This window comes from Panthera tigris, chromosome B4 (assembly GCF_018350195.1).
Source record: "Panthera tigris isolate Pti1 chromosome B4, P.tigris_Pti1_mat1.1, whole genome shotgun sequence".
Taxonomy (NCBI): domain Eukaryota; kingdom Metazoa; phylum Chordata; class Mammalia; order Carnivora; family Felidae; genus Panthera; species Panthera tigris.
Genome location: NC_056666.1, coordinates 122,730,760 through 122,747,237, shown reverse-complemented (window position 1 = coordinate 122,747,237; position 16,478 = coordinate 122,730,760). Strand labels below are relative to the sequence as shown.

The following is a 16,478-nucleotide window of genomic DNA, read 5'->3' as shown; positions in this document are numbered from 1 at the left end:
TTTGAGATGTATGTTTGAGCTTCCAAATGGAGCATACTTTTCCCCGGGGTATGCTTTATTAATATCACTGTAATGAAATCTTTGTATGTAAGTCTTTATCCACATTTCTGAACATTTCCTTAACATAGATTCCCAGAAGGAGAAATAGTAGGTCAAAGGGTATGAATGTTTTCTAGAAAGCATTTCTAGAAAGTTTGAATTGACTTACACTCCTAAATAGCCAGGAGTGAGGCTGCCCAGTGTCAGCACCAGCACCAACCTGCTCTGTCATTAAAGACAAAACAAGAGGGGCACCTGGGTGGTCCAGTCGGTTAAGCGTCCAACTTCGGCTCAGGTCATGATCTCAAGTTCATGGGTTTGAGCCCCACATTGGGCTCTGTGCTGACAGCTCAGAGCCTGGAGCCTGCTTCGGATTCTCTGTCTCCTTCTCTCTCTGCCCCTCCCCTGTTCCCACTCTCTCTCTCAAAAATAAATAAACATTCAAAGCAAAACCCTCAAAAAACAAGAATGGACCCCCCCCCCCCACCACAAAGAGTTCACATACAAAATAACAACCAAAGCAACAAAAACATTGGTGCAATCTGATGGAAGGAAAATGGTATCTTTTATTCCTGAGCCAAGTAACACATGCTTCTTATAGAAAAAGAGTAAATGAAGTACAGTAAAACTTTCAGAGAGAGTTAACTTTTAATTTTGTTTATGATTAGAATGGTTGAACATTTACATTTATTAGCCATTTAATTTCCTCTCTTATGGAGGAAATCTCTGATGCTTTATCTTTTTTTTCTTTATTTGGAGACAGAGAGACAGTGAGTGAGAGAGAGAGAGAGAGAGAGAGAGAGAGAGAGAGAGAGAGAGAATATCCCAAGGAGGCTATGTGCTGTCAGCGTGGAGCTGATGTAGGGCTCCATCCCATGGAACCCTGAGATCATGACCTGAGCTGAAACCAAGAGTTGGATGCTTAACCGACTGAGCCACCCAGGCGCATCCCCTTTATCTTTTTTATTGGATTTTTTTTTTTCTTTTTACGTAGGCTTCATGTGGAGCCCAGTGTGGGGCTTGAACTCATGACCCTGATATCAAGACCTGAACTGATACCAAGAGTTGGAGGCTTAACCAACTGAGCCACCCGGGCATCCATGGATTTGTTTTTCAATATTTAGCATATTCATATTTTTGCTTTTTACCTTTAAATTTCTGTTTAATATAACCTTTTCCCTCAAATTATTGTTTGTGCTATTTTTGGATACACAGGTTTAGATTGTAAATCTGTGGATGTTTTCCATTTGTGATTTATTGTTATTGCTTTTATATTTGGAAGGATGAGGTAAATAGTAATCTAGCTTTCACACCTTTTAAACATTTTTTTAAGAGCTTTAATTCTTTGACTCAGCTGGTGTTTGTTTTGCAGCACAGTATAAAGGAAAATCTTATCTGACATTCTTTTATTATAGTTAGCCAGTGTTTATGTAGTTAGAAAAAGAGAGAATATTCTAGGTGAATTTAATTCAAGTTGGTGCTCAACTACAGCATATTCTGGAGAACAGAGTAATGGTAGATTACCCATCTTGCTGAAAGTTGGGCATATGAACGAGAATTTAAGATTGCAGTGATGCTTTAGAGTCTAAACGGGGAATGCATTTAATACTGAATTAAAATGTTAACATTTGTAGGCAGTAAGAATTTTGAGTGGCTGAATATGCTTGAAATGAACTTTTAGTTAGGATCTTTTTTTTTTTTTTTAATGTTTTATTTATTTTTTAGAGAGACAGAGACAGAGCGTGAGCAGGGGAGGGGCAGAGAGTGAAGGAGACATAGAAACTGAAACAGGTTCCAGGCTCTGAGTGGTCAGCACGGAGCCTGATGTGGGGCTTGAACCCATGAACTGTGAGATCATGACCTGAGCTGAAGTCAGATGCTTAACCAACTGAGCCACTCAGGCGCCCCTAGTTAGGATCTTTTTGACTGCAAGCAATAAAACATCCAGCTCAAACTGATTTAGCTTAAACAAAAAAACAAAACAAACCATTTTTAAAGGAAATTTTCTGGGCTTGTGCAATTGGAAAATCCAGAGGTAGTCTTAGCTTGGTCTCTTGACCTTGCTTTCTTCCCTACTGGCTTTTTTTTCTTTTTTTTTAAAGTAGGCCTCACGCCAGCTCTGAGCCCAATGCAGGGCTTAAGCTGCTGACCCTGAGATCAAGATCTGAGCTGAGATCAAGAGTTGGTTGCTTAACTGACTGGGCCACCCAGGGCTCCCCTCTCCCCCACTGGCCTTTTTAAAGGTTCTTAGTGATGGCCCCACCCATCTCATTTGATATCCTTTTAGATCCAAGTTTGGAAGAAAAGAATGCCTCTTCTGTGAAATTCGCTTCTAAATCCAGAAATTTTCCTGACTGGAACTTATTGGTACACTTTGGCTATAGGGAAAGTATGATGATGATTGGCCAGAGGGGGTCCTGAGCCTTCTCCAAACATAATTCATGTTGGTGGGGAATTCAGGTGCTGTTTGGCCAGGTCTGGGTCATGTGCTCTCCTCCTGGAGTCAGGAGTGGAATCTCACTGAGGCCACACAGGCCATACAGTTGGGGAGGGCTGATTTCCCAAAGAAACGCAGCTGAGGAGTAGTAGCTGTGTTAGGCAGCTTAGGCTAGGTTATGCTGCATGAGCCCCAGTCTGTGGCTTCCTATAGACAGCTGTAACCAAATTCCTTCTCAGTCATGCAAAGTCTAGTGGGGCCTCAGTTGCCCTCCGTGTTCTAGGCCAGGTGTCTGCCTTGGAGCCAGGCTGTCGTCAGAGCTTTGGACAGAGTAATAGAGCTGTCTCTCTATTTCTTTGTACTAACTGTATAGTCTTGCTGTCATCATCCATTAGGTACAAAAGGAATTCACTTTCTAAATTGGTACCCAGTCTTGTTTCTGTTTTGGGAAAGTACAGAGGTGACTAGTCAAGGGCCCTTCTTCCATTTATACTCTAGAGTCTACAGTTTAGACAGATTGTTTGTCTTTTTGTGAGTGTTTGGCATTCTTTCCTTTTGCCTTGTAATTACTTGTGTTTCTTCTCAGCACGTTTTTGAAGTGGTTTTATGGGGCGTTGAAATCCCTTTTAAGCTTCCCATGTTCCTCGTGTTTATTTTGAGTGATGACAAATTAAACATCTGAGCTTTTTGGTGATGATGTTCATGTGATTAATACACCTTGGGCTTTCCCTCCAGCGGGACACGCCTGGGCAGCCTTTGGAGATGTGCTGGTAGTGACTTTCCATCCCGGCAGGGTTCCTTGATGGCATCATGTTTTCTTCTCAGGTTGTAGAAAGGGAGAGAGACTTTATTGCCAACCCTTTCTAAACATGAACTTCTAATTTAAACAGGCTGTTAGAACTTCCCATGGAAGGATCATTTGTGAAAGAGCCGTTGGTCACTCTGTAAGTGATCCGGTGTTACTTACTGTGGATAGTGCCATGTGGTCATAGTCAGAAAATAGCATCGTCCGCAGTGGCCCATTGACGATGTAAGGCCAGAAGATCTGTGGTGTTACGTGCCGAAGAGCTTGGGACTACTAGCTTCTCCCTGTCCCGGGACTAGCTCTTGTGAACAGTCTACCTTCGCATTTGTTTTATTTTTTTAAATGTTACTGCCTTGTTTACTGCCCTAAGTAACAAGTGTCTAAATTTGCAAAAGAAAGCCAAGGTGAATGTCTCATTGATTTTTGACAAAAGAAAAGTAATAAAAGGGACTCGGTGCCTCTTGACAATTTGGATTTTTGGTAGACTCAGCCATACCTAGGTTGTCAGTGGGAGAGAGAGAGGTGCATGTGTTTATAAATTCATTCACTTAGTCACGCATTTGCCTTTGTTGGGTATTCCGTGTGGGAACGTAAAGGCCTGGTTTTAAGTTAGTGTAACATGACAGCTTACCTGGTGACCGTGAATAGGCTTCGGGGGGTGAGCCTCCCTGGGATTTTCTGCAAAATCCGTATGTGCATTTCTCTGGGGAGAGGATTCTGTGGTTTCTATTAGATTCTCAAAGGGATCTAAGCTGTAAAGCTGTGAGGAACCTCCTCAGATGCTCAGAATACCTCGCAGTGGCTAGCCTGGTCTCCTCATTGCAGCTGCCGCCCACCCTGTGAAAGCAGTACCTGTTGAGTATTTCAGGTGGCCCCTTAGAATGAAAGTGGGTAACATGGGCCATTCCTAGCCACAAAGAAATGAGCAGAGGGAAGGGGGTGGGGGGAGCAGTGTAGACTCTGGTGAGCACGAAAGTGACGAAGGATTACTTAGGGTAAAGTGTACCCTTCTCAAATGCTTGTTGATTCCTGTAATCCCGGGGAAGAGAGTTAGGAGCACAGATTCTAGAGCCAGACTTGCTGGGTTCAAATCTCGGCTCTGCCATTCAGAGTACTGTGTATACTTCAGCAGATTATGTAATTTCTGTGCTCAAAGGTCCTCATCTATAAAATTGGGATAATATAGTATTTGCTTCATTAGATTGCTGTAAGGATTAAATGAGATAATATAAAGTGCTGTGATAGCACGTAGCATATAGTAGGTGCTTAATAAATATTAACCCCTGTAGTGGAGTCGAGAGATTGTCCTCAGTAATGTAAACAGCAGTCAGATATGGACGGTTTGAGTTTTGTGTGCATGTGTTAGAAATTTGTACCTATCTCCCAAAAAGTCACCTGCTCTCAGCATTTGCCCACTTATGAGCCGTTTTGGTGTGCAGCCATCATAAAAGGTGAAAGAATACAGTCACATATCCTTTCAGGAGGATAGAGTGGTCTGTGTTCTTGTCACAGAATGTTGCATGATGGGGTTCTTGCCATGGAAGGACTAACTGAATATCATATTTCCTTTTTGTTTTTGGAAATCTACTGTACAGTCTTTAATCCTGATTTCGTCGAGGATATGGTGGTTGAAGACCCACAGTCTGAGATTTCACCTCTGTGATCAGTTCATCCGTCATGATTAGGCTCTAGGGGGCTACTCTCTGTCAATGCATCTTCCGACTCCTCTAATAATTGGGAGATGCCTCCCTCTGTAGTTTCATTCTTACTGTCATTATGGGTAGAAAATGAAAAATTATGAACTCTTAACTGTGTTCCATGAAAGTAAAAATCAAACGCAAAGATGGTATCTTCAGACTTCTTTTATAACTTCTTGAAAATGATGTGACACTTTGGGCAGTGCAGAGAGGAGACAGAAGGATGATGTTGTGATAGTTTATTTCACACATGCACCTGTTGGTGGTGATGGGAGAACACAGTGGGGAGAGCACATGAAGCTATACGTACACTGTGAGGCCAACTGCGTAAAACACATCCATGAAACAGTATTGCAACCAATGCATTAAGTGTTAGTATTTTCTTCTGGGTGAGGAGATGATGTGTGATATTTAAATTATCTAAGTGTTTCTCCATCTTCTGAAATCTGTAACTAATATATGTTCTTTTAAAAATTTTTTTTTTAACGTTTATTTATTTTTGAGACAGAGAGAGACAGAGCATGAACGGGGGAGGGGCAGAGAGAGAGGGAGACACAGAATCGGAAACAGGCTGCAGGCTCCGAGCCATCAGCCCAGAGCCCGACGCGGGGCTCGAACTCACGGACCGCGAGATCGTGACCTGAGCTGAAGTCGGATGCTCAACCGACTGAGCCACCCAGGCGCCCCTGTTCTTTTTTAAATGAAACAAATCTTCTTGTGATACTGAAATAAAGATTCCTTTTTGTATTATTTTATTTTTGAGAGACTGTGCACCTGTGCGCAAGCAGAGAGTGGGGCAGAGAGAGAGGGAGAGAGAGAATCCTAAGCAGGCTCTATGCTCCTAGTGCAGAGCCCGGTGTGGGGCTTGATCTCATGACTGTGAGATCATGACCTGAGCCGAGATCAAGGGTTGGACACTCAACCGACTGAGCCACCCAGGTGCCCCCAAAGATTCTCTTTAAATAAAGTTTTATTGAGATACTATTTTTAAAGTTTATTTATCTTGAGAGAGTCAGAGTCAGTGCGAGTTGGGGAGGTGCAGAGAGCAAGGGAGACAGAGGATCCCAGGCAGGCTCCATGCTGTCAGTACAGAGTCTGATGTGGGCTTGAACTCACAAAACTGTGAGATCATGACCTGAGCCCAAACCAAGAGTCAGACGCTTAAGCGACTGGGCCACCCAGGCGCCCGAGATATTATTGACATACTGTACCATTCACCCACTTGAAGGTCTCCCATTTGGTGGCTTTCAGTTCACAACAGCCATCTGGCCATCACTCATCACCAATTGGAGAACATTTTCATCACCCCAAAAGGAGATTCTACACGCGTTAGCAGTCTCTCCATCTGAGTCGCCTATTCTAGACATTTCAGATAAATGGAATCATCCCACATGCAGTCCTTTGCGAGTGGCTTCTCATGCTTGCACTTTGGTTGACTCACTGAGGAATCCTACTAACCTTTATTTATCACATGATATAATATACATTCTTTCTTTACTTCTAGACTTGGTGCCTTCAATTATGAACAACTTGTTGAATCCAGACGCCATTTTCTCAAACAATGAGATGAGCCTGTCGGACATTGAAATCTATGGCTTTGATTACGATTATACCCTGGTGTTTTACTCAAAGCACCTCCACACGCTGATATTTAATGCCGCGCGGGACCTTCTCATCAATGAACACCGGGTAAGAGCACAGGGACGTTGTGGTCTCCCTCCTCCTTCTCTTAGACGTTGAAGAGCAGCCGTGAGCGGATCTGGCCCTGTGCCTGGCACACAGACATCACTTAGTAAATTGTTGTTGAATGCATGCGTAGATTTTGTTCCCTTCCAAATGACTCTATCCAGAAGCCTGTTGGTTTTTTTTTTAAACCACTTTTTTTGTTTTTTTTTTAAATTTTTTTTTTTTAACGTTTATTTATTTTTGAGACAGAGAGAGACAGAGCATGAACGGGGGAGGGGCAGAGAGAGAGGGAGACACAGAATCGGAAGCAGGCTCCAGGCTCTGAGCCATCGGCCCAGAGCCCGATGCGGGGCTCGAACTCACGGACTGTGAGATCGTGACCTGAGCTGAAGTTGGATGCTTAACCAACTGAGCCACCCAGGCGCCCCTAAACCACTTTTTTTGAGGTGTGATCGACGTACAAAAAGCTGTACACACCTGATGTGTGTAACTTGGTGAGTTTGGGCATAGTGTATGCTTGTGAAGCCATTACCACCATCAATGTCATAAACCATCTGTCACCTCCCAAAGTTTCCTCCTGCCCCCTTCATTATTACTATTGTTATTTGCATGTGCGTGCGCACTTAAAATAAGATCTACCCTCTCAGCAGATGTTTTAGCAATATAGTGTTGTTTGCTGTAGGTGCTGTGCTGTGTAATAGATCTCCAGAATTTGTTTATCTCCCATCACTGGAACTTTGTACCGGAAAATAGTTGCTTTTTTTTTTTTTTTTTTTTTTTTTTTAAATCTCTAGATGTCTCTTTAATGAAAGATTTTCAAGTTATGCGTTAGCGGAGATTGGGCTACAGACTCCGTGCTCTCATTTCTCACTGAGTGGTGACAGAGTTTCTCCCAGAGCTGATGAGCCGGCAGCCTGCTGAGCTCTGGTTAAAAGAAATCCTTCAAATAATAGGCAATATTTTAACCTCATCACTGACTGGAGTTGTTCTGTTCTGTTCTGTTCTATTTTATTTTATTTTATTTTATTTTATTTTATTTTATTTATTTTAGTTAATCAATTTATTTATTTTTGAGAGAGAGAGAGAGAACACACATGGGAGGGGCAGAGAGGGAGGGAGGGAGGGAGGGAGGGAGAGAGAGAGAGAGAGAGAGAGAGAGAGAGAGAATGAATTCCAAGCAGGCTCCACAGTCAGCATGGAGCCCAATGTGGAGGCTCAATCCCACGAACCCTGAGATCATGACCTGAGCTGAAATCAAGAGCTGGAAGCTCAACCAGCTGAGCCACCCAGGCACTCCTGACTTGAGTTGTTCTGTTTTGTTTTTTTTTATTTTATTTATTTTCATCAATTAATTAATTAATTAATTTATTTTTGAGAGAGGGAGAGAGAGAACAAGCATGGGAGGGGCAGAGAGGGAGGGAGGGAGGGAGACAGAGAGAGAGAGAGAGAGAGAGAGAGAGAGAGAGAGAGAGAGAAACTTCCAAGCAGGCTCCACAGTCAGCATGGAGCCCAATGTGGAGGCTCAATCCCATGAACCCTGAGATCATGACCTGAGCTGAAATCAAGAGCCGGAAGCTCAACCAGCTGAGCCACCCAGGCACTCCTGACTTGAGTTGTTCTTATATAAAGAACATTTGACTGTCTTCTGGTGCATAGTGTTGTTGAGACCTTATAGTAAGGAAGGCAAAAAGAAACACTCAGAACCCAACGTGCTCTTCTGTAGTCCACTTTGAGTATCTATTTCAGGAACCTGAGTGAGAAGCATCCTCAGAGGTCAGCAGGTCCTAGTGCCCTTTGAGAACCCCCAGAACGCCCCCGAGAAGTGCAGCTCCAGGGTCTGTCTCAGACCGGGGTGCATTTCTGCAGGGGGCACTTCTGATTTGGCGGGTCGAACAATTCTGCCTTCAGACAGCTTTCACCATCGATCTCTTCTCTTTTATTCCTTCACACATTCCTTCAGCCTTTACTAAGTACCCGCTCTGTGCCAGGCCCTGTGGTAGAAGCAGGGGGAGTGAGGATGAGTAGCATATGGGGACCAGCACTGTAGTGGGGAGGCAGTCGTGTAAGCAGAGGAATTATGCGGCCACCTCCTGGAGGCGTCTCCGTGCGTCTGAACAAAGAGCTAGGGATGTGTAGAGGATGTTGGGACAACTTTCTCTGCCTGAGGGAATTAGGAGAACAACAAAGAAGGTGATACTTCCGGGACCCCGGGAGGAGTTTGTCAGCAAAGGTGGGCTGGGGTGGGCAGACCGGTAGGTGTGCGAAATCTAGAAACCTAGATCAGGAGAACTGATGTTCCATACCTGATTTATCTGCTAGGATAGTGTTTAGTCTACTGGGCTATGTGTTCTGTTGTCCTGCCATTATGCTGGCCAAGATGTCTCTTTTTCCAGGCTGGTCATTCTGAGTTTTTTCAGCCATTCCCATTTGGCTGCCTTTCTGGTCTTTTATCATTCTCAGTTACCCTTCTTTGTGTGTGCTCTGGTTTATCCCCCTCACATGTGAGTCCCCAAACTGAAGATGTTAATGCAGGTGGGGTCTGACTAGTATGGAATAGAGGGAGACCATCACCTCCCTGGTTCTGGATACCATACCTTTATTAATGCTGCCAAAGTTTCCATTGGTTTTGGATCCTCACCATTTGAGGCAGCATATTTCCTGATCCCCTCAGCTTTTGGTTATCAGTGGACTTAATAAGCAAGTCATTTTCTCCTTATTCAAAATTCAGTAATGGCATGTGTCAAAAATAACCTTCCCTTCTGCCATTAAGCCAACAGGCAGCTTTCTTTAGTTATGGCCACTTTCCCATACGTAAACCCATCTAGCCACTTGCCGTCCAGCTGCATTTGCCCATCTGTTCAGGAGACTCTCTTTTCTTCCATCGAACCTGCAGACGTTTCCCCTGACTGTGAGGATGAAAGCAGAGTGTGAACTAGCTGGTCCCGCCCTCACTGCCCTGTCTGCCAACCTGCACCACCTGTCCACGACCCCATGGGGAGGTTGAACTGAAGGGGTGTTGCATTGCTGATGGCCTTCTAGACCTAGGTCATCTGTGGCATTTGCTGTGACTTTGATTATCACTCGTAAAATAGCGGTCATTTTATTAACAATCCTGTCTGTTGATTTTCTGCTTGGTGCTAGAAGTGCAGGTTCTGGAGCCTGACCGCTGGTGTTCAAATCCTGACATTCACCACTTACTTCTCAGGTAGTCTCGAGAAACTCACCTGGTTTCTCTGAGCCTCAGTCTCTTCCTCTGTGAAATGGGTACAGTAACAGTACTGTCCTCACAAAGTCGTTGTTGTAATTAAATGAGTTAATATATATAAAGTGCCTGGCCCATAGAAAACAATAAATGTTAGCCATTACTGCCTTTCTTTCTTTCTTTCTTTCTTTCTTTCTTTCTTTCTTTCTTTCTTCCTTCCTTCCTTCCTTCCTTCTTTTCTTTTCTTCCTTCTTTCTTTTCTTTTTTTCTTTTTCTTTCTTTCTTTCGAGAGTGCGCACACAAGAGAGACCCTGAATAGGCCCCTTGTTGTGTAGAGCCCAATGCGGGGCTTGAACTCAGGAACCATGAGATCATGACCTGATCTGAAATCAAGGTCAGATGCTTAACCAACTGAGCTACACAGGTGGCCCACTACTGGTATTTCTAATATGCGTGACAACCATACAAATAGATGTTGTCTCTGTTTTACAGGTGAGGAAACTGAGGCTAATGGAGATGAGCACGTAGTTCAAAGCCGTGAGATCAGTAGGAGACAGAACCAGAATTTGAACTCAGATCTGTTTCCAAGGCATAAATATTCTTTATTCCATGTTGTTCCTTGTGGGATTAATAACACCTTTCATTTCCACCCTGTTGTTCATATGGAAATAAAATATTCATGATGATAAAACAATTATGAAGATAAAAAATGTATGAAATGTGGGGGGAAAAGGGAGACGAAACAGGTGGGGAAAAAGAGGTACAATCATGATTATAAAAGCTTCTGGACTTAAGATCACTGAAGTTTCATTCCCATTATGTCTGTTTGTTGCTTGGATAAAAGAAATAAGTCATAACACTAATTATGTCAGGCATATTAATAGAGTCAATTATGCTTATGCAGATTTTTCTCTTGCTCTGATTAAACAAAATAATTCTTCCAAGAGGCATTTAATTTGGTGCCATTTTTCCTGCCAAAGACTAAATGTACTTGTAGAGATGGAAAGACATCTGCTTTTGAGATGCACAGTAATAGAACAGTAAGTTTGCAATTTAGCATCTTCCCAAAAAGCAAATGTAAAAGTTCTAGCCCCTTAATTATGCTTTTTTTTTCTTTTTTTTTTTTCAGAAAAAGAAGTTTTCATAAAAATAGAACAAAATATAGGGTAATGACTGTATTTTCCTTTCATGGGTCCACCAAGGAATAGAAGGAGAGTGATAAGAGTTCTTGACTTCATGTTCCACATCCCTCATCAGTGTTCCCTGTCATTAACAGGCACTGACATTCACCCGTTTTTTTCAAATCTGGAGCCTAACATCAGCCATGACGCCTCACATTCTCCTGTGCTCCACGTCTGATCTCTCAGCAAATGCTATGGGTTCTTGCTTTCTCCTTTTTTATTAAAAAAAATTTTTTTTAATGTTTATTTTTGAGAGAGAGAGAGAGAGAGAGATCATAAAGGGGAGGAGCACTGAGAGAAGGAGATGCAGAATCCCAAGGAGGCTCCAGACTCTGAGCTGTCAGCACACAGCCCGATGCGGGGCTTGAACTCCCGAGCCGTGAAATCGTGACCTGGGCTGAAGTTGGATGCTTAACTGACCTAGCCACCCAGGTGCCCCTTCTTCTTTTTCTCTTTTTAAAATAAACCGTTAATTTTAGGAGAGTTTTAGGTTTTTAGATAAGTTGCAGAGGTAATACCAAGAATTCCTGTGTCTACACATGCCTGGTTTCCTCTTGATCACAGTTTACTGTGGTACATTTATCGCAGCTGAAGAACCACATTCATAATGTTATTATGAACTTAATGAAGTCCATAGTGGGTTCAGATCCTCTTAGTTTTTACCTGATGTTCTTTCCCTGTTCCAGGGTCCCATCCAGGATGCCACATTACATTTAGTTGTCATGGTTCCTTAGGCTCTGCTTTGACAGTTTCTCACAATTCCCTGTTTGTAATGACCTTGCAGTTTTAAAGAGTACTAGTCAGGTATTTTTTAGGATGCCTTCTCTTGGGATTTGTCTGCCATTTTTTTTTTTCGTAATTAGACTGAGGTTGTGGGTTCTGGGAGAGGAAGACCATAGAGGTAAAGTGCCATTCTCACCATATCGTATCAAGGGTGCGTGCTGTCTACATGACTCACCGCCATTGATGTTGGCCTTGATCACGTGGCCGAGGTGTGTTTATAGCGTCTCTGCACCGTGAAGTTACTCTTTCCCTTTCTATGCTCTGCTCTTTGGGAGGGGGTCGCTCTGTGCAGCTGTGAGCTCTCTTCTCACTCTTTCAAAAGATACTCGTTCAAAACATGTTCTAACTCCATCCCCTTCTCCCCCCTCCCGACCACCACCTTGGGCCAGGCCACCATCACCCTCTGACCATATCACTCCTGGACCCAAGGCCCCCTGAAGCCCTCCCAGCACACTTGGAATGACAGAGAAGGCCTTCTGTTGCTCCCACGCCCCCACTTTCCCCCCCACCTGTCCTCACACCAGAGTTCTCGTTGCCCCTTGAACTGCCAGGGCCTTTGCACCTGCTCTTCCTCTGCTTTGGACGATCCCTCCTGGCCCCAGGCGGTCTGAGGCCTTGCTCCTCAACTTCTTATTCTTTTCTTCAGCTCTCCAAGCCCTTGTAGAACGTCCGCTCTGTATTACTTCTCACCACGGGGCATTCTGCTGGGTGTTTGTGTACGTCCGCCTCCCCATGGTGGGATGTAAACTTAGGTCAGCGACTGTGCGATCTGTTCCATCTGTTTGCTCCTGCCGTATTCCCAGGCCCTGGCGTAAAGGACCCGCTCAGTAAGCACGTGACCTATTTATTGAATTACACGGTTAGATGAGAGTGTTGTGCCTGGTGTGGAGTCACCATTCGGATGCAGGTTGTTTTGTCCTCGCTTCCCATTTTGTGAAGATTTTGGAGAGCTTTGTTTTCATGCCCTTTTGCCCTGCCACTGACTAGACGCATAATTTAGACTCCTGAAACGTTCAGAGACCTCTGAAAAACCTATATTTATCGGCATCTGGACCTCAGGAACTCAGCAGCGGTGCTGTGATGTATAGGTTGCTAGCCCTGTGGAGAGCTCTGTAATTAGCTGGAGACGCGGCCAAGCCGCAGACCTGGAGGGACAATGTACACATTTCTGGGTATGCAGAGTGGGCACTCCTGGGTATTAACTGCTTGAAGCTGTAAGGGACATTTCTGGAGCATCTTGCTCCACCTTTGTCCCCATGTGATAGCCTGCTCAGATTACCCTTGGAATTAGAACCAATCCAGGTGCTGAAGGAAACCAGACAGGGTTAATCAAAATCCCCAGTGTCGTTAGGTCTTTTATCTTTTTATACCCTTTGTTCTGCTTTTAGAGACACCAGTAATCTTCACGACACATTGAGTGAGTCATGTTTTTCAGGCTGGTGGAAAGTTTCTCAACTCTGAAGAGTCCAGAAAATCTGGTCCTAGGCCAGTGGAGAAAAGCATAGCCCCCTGGCTGATGGGAGCAGCTCTGGCTTCCTCGATGGGACAAGCCTGTTGACGGTTATTCTCAGAGATGCCGTGAGCTCGTGTATGTGTGTGCACACAGGCCCGTGCACGTGCGCACATGTGTGGGTTGGAAAGGGGCCCGCCGTGAGGACATTTTTGACTTGATTGGTTGCAGGGGAAATCACAATTCAGGGGGCACGAGTGGAGCAGAGAAATCACCCCAAGTCTGTTTCATTTTTCATATGAAGGAAGGGGTGGGGGGGTTAAATGACTTGCCTGAAGTCCTCTGGGAAGTAGCAGAGGCTAGAAGAGGGGGTCTCAAAGCCCAGGCCTCCCGATTCCTAGTCCAGCAAAGCAACTCCGTTTCACTGCAGCTTGCTACGGCTACGTGCCAGAGACTGCCCCGCCACCCCTCAGGCTTCCTTTTTTTTTGCTTTTTGTTTTCCTAATTAAAAATAAATTTTTTAAAAGATTTTATTATTACTATATCTGATGTGGGGCTTGAACTTACAACCCCAAGATCAAGAGTTGCATGCTCTGCCGACCTAGCCAGCCAGGGGCTCCCCCCACACGCGTCCTTTGCTTTCTTCCCTCTACTTCACCTGCGGTAGGTCTCCTGGTATCCTTACTTTGGAGATGAGAAAACCGACACTTAGAGACTTGCCAGGGTCACCCAGCTACACAGAGTAGGACTGGGATTTGATGCCTGGTCGCTCAGCGCTGGGGCCTGTGTTCTTTGTGACAATAGTGTCTCGTGAGGCCCTTTCAGCTGCCTGTGACATAAAAACATGGTGTGTCTATCGGGAGTGGCTCCCCAAGAATACACCGCTCTGGGGCCCACGGGTAGGTGCGTGGCTGTGTCTCCCTGTGATGTCTGTGTGCTGCTGGGGAGTCTGGATAGACCTCGTTCAGAGAAGAGCCGCCACAGCCTCCAGGAGTCTGTGCGCAGAGAGCGAACCCTCTGTCTTTGGTTCTCGCGCCGGTGGCCAGCCCGGTGTCCCACCGTGAACCTCCTGAGCGAACCCACCGGGCGGTCGGACGCGGCAGGCTCTGCCGTCACAGGATGGGCGTCTCCTACGGTGGCTCAGCGTTCATCAGAGTTGATTACAGGTGGTTGACGTGGACTCGGGTGTGACTCGGACTGGGCTCAAGTCCGGCCCAGCCTCTGTCTATCTCTGTGAGCCTGAGCCGTTCGCTTGACTCCGCTTCTCAGATTATTCAACGAACGGACATGAGATGCTCGACCTCCTCCGTGCTGGTGCCGTGAGGAGTACGTAGAATAAAGTCGCAGACGTGTCCAGAACAGCGGGTAGCACGTGGCTCAGTGAAGAAGCACCTGTCTCAGGAACGTTGAAGTATCTTCCCCGGGTCCTCCCCCTTCCTCCTCACTCCCAAGTTCCGGAGGAGACTCCAGGGATGGGCAGGATCGCGGTGCCGTGTGGTGGGTTCCGGGCATGTGTGTGTGAAGTGTGTTAGTAAAGACACAGAACCGCACACAGCGTTCAGAGGTCTTGGAAACGCCCCTGAGTGGAAATAGCGTTTGGTGATTTCTTGGCATGAGTGGCGGGCATCAGATAAATGAGCTCAGATATGACATTTCAGTCAGCACTTTGTGCAGCTCGGACACTTGCCGCGTGCAGTTCAGCTGGTGGGAGCAGGAAGCGTCCTCACCCAAACGTGGCCCTGGTCACGACAGGTTAGTCCAGTCCTGCAGAGAGGCTCCTGTGCGTCTTGATAGCTGTCTAGGTTTTTACATAAGCAGTTGACATCGTGATTGGGAGATCCTGGTGACACAGCCTCTCTAGGCTCAGGAGTACTCTTTTGTCCCGCAAGACTGTACTCCAAGGGCAGAGGGGAGTCGGGAGAGCAGGCAAAAAGGCCCAGGCCAGACCCCCCGCCCCCACCGCATCCCAGCTGTGTGGCCAGGCCACATTGTTTCATTCAGTGCCCTGGTGCCCCATCTGTAAAATGGGAATGGTAGGGCCCGTGTGCAGTAGGAGCAGATACCGTGCTCGGTACATTGGTGCTCCCCTTGGGGTAGCTGGTGTTCTAATTCTGGGATTTGGGGAGGGAGAGAAGGACTTGGATGCCTAGTCCAGTAGATAAGAATGGAGCTGGGATTTTTGCAGAATTTGAAGAATGGTTTAAGAATAGGAAATGCCAGGGGAACCTAGCTGCCTCTAGAAGTCATTGTGTATTCTGAGTCACAGTGTTCGAGCAGCAACTGGGTACCACACGCTGAGGGAGGGGCCCTCTTGGCCCGAGTGGGTGGGAGACTGCACCTGATAACGGTGAGGTCTTTCCAGCCCCCGAAGGGTGAGCAGCGGCTGACAGTCCAGATGAGGAAAGCAATGAACGCTATATGGAGGGCCCCTGCCCCCCTTTGAAAAGTTTTCTGCTTGGGTTGCTTCATGAAACCTGGTAGTGGGGCCATGCAGGGGGCTCATACACTGAGGTGCTCACATGTGAGCTGAATGGATGGCTGATAACGTATTGGAAGAAGTTGTGCTTCCAACAGAGGGGACTATTCATCAGCAGCCTTAAATACAGTAGGAGGAAGTGAAGTCTTGGAGGTAGAAGCAGATGTGTCTCTGGGGTCTTAGGGAAATAGGAGCCCCAAGGCAGAGGGATGGGATGGGCAGAGGGAGTTAAGACGAGAGAAGCTGGGGCAGGGGTGAGGCCTTACCTGTGTCTGGGCAGGTAGACGGGAGTGGGTGGAGGGAGGGCACTGTGGCCAAGAGGAACTTGGTCTGAGAACAGAGGGCCAAGCTGTGCTCTGTCCTGACCCCGTCTTCCCACCAAAGTACATCAGCCACCTCAGCTTTTGTACAGGGACCGGATGTGATCCGTGTCTTGAACTCAGTACGTTGTTAGCTGAAAAATGGTTCCTTTCTTTTTTTCTTAGTATCCGGTGGAAATCAGGAAGTATGAGTATGACCCAAATTTTGCCATCCGTGGACTTCACTACGATGTGCAGCGGGTAGGTTTCACCCTCACGTTCTTTTACAGTTTGTTGGTGTTTGGGAAGAACATGTACTCTTGGTGCTTTTCTTTGCTGAACACAGAACGTGATTTTCAGTTATATTCTTTGGGGCTGCAGAACTGAATGATTTAAAAAACATCTTTAGATAAAGTCTTTTTC

General features: G+C 45.7%; 1 protein-coding gene across 1 annotated transcript in view; it reads left to right on the top strand.

Annotated features, from left to right (window-relative positions):
- The window catches only part of NT5DC3 (5'-nucleotidase domain containing 3), a 61,130-nt gene that overhangs the window by 15,036 nt on the left and 29,616 nt on the right, over positions 1 to 16,478 (top strand). The window contains exons 2-3 of the mRNA XM_042993053.1: positions 6,483 to 6,667; positions 16,242 to 16,316. Coding sequence (XP_042848987.1) covers positions 6,483 to 6,667; positions 16,242 to 16,316 — 260 coding nt within the window. The remainder of the gene's footprint in view (positions 1 to 6,482; positions 6,668 to 16,241; positions 16,317 to 16,478) is intronic.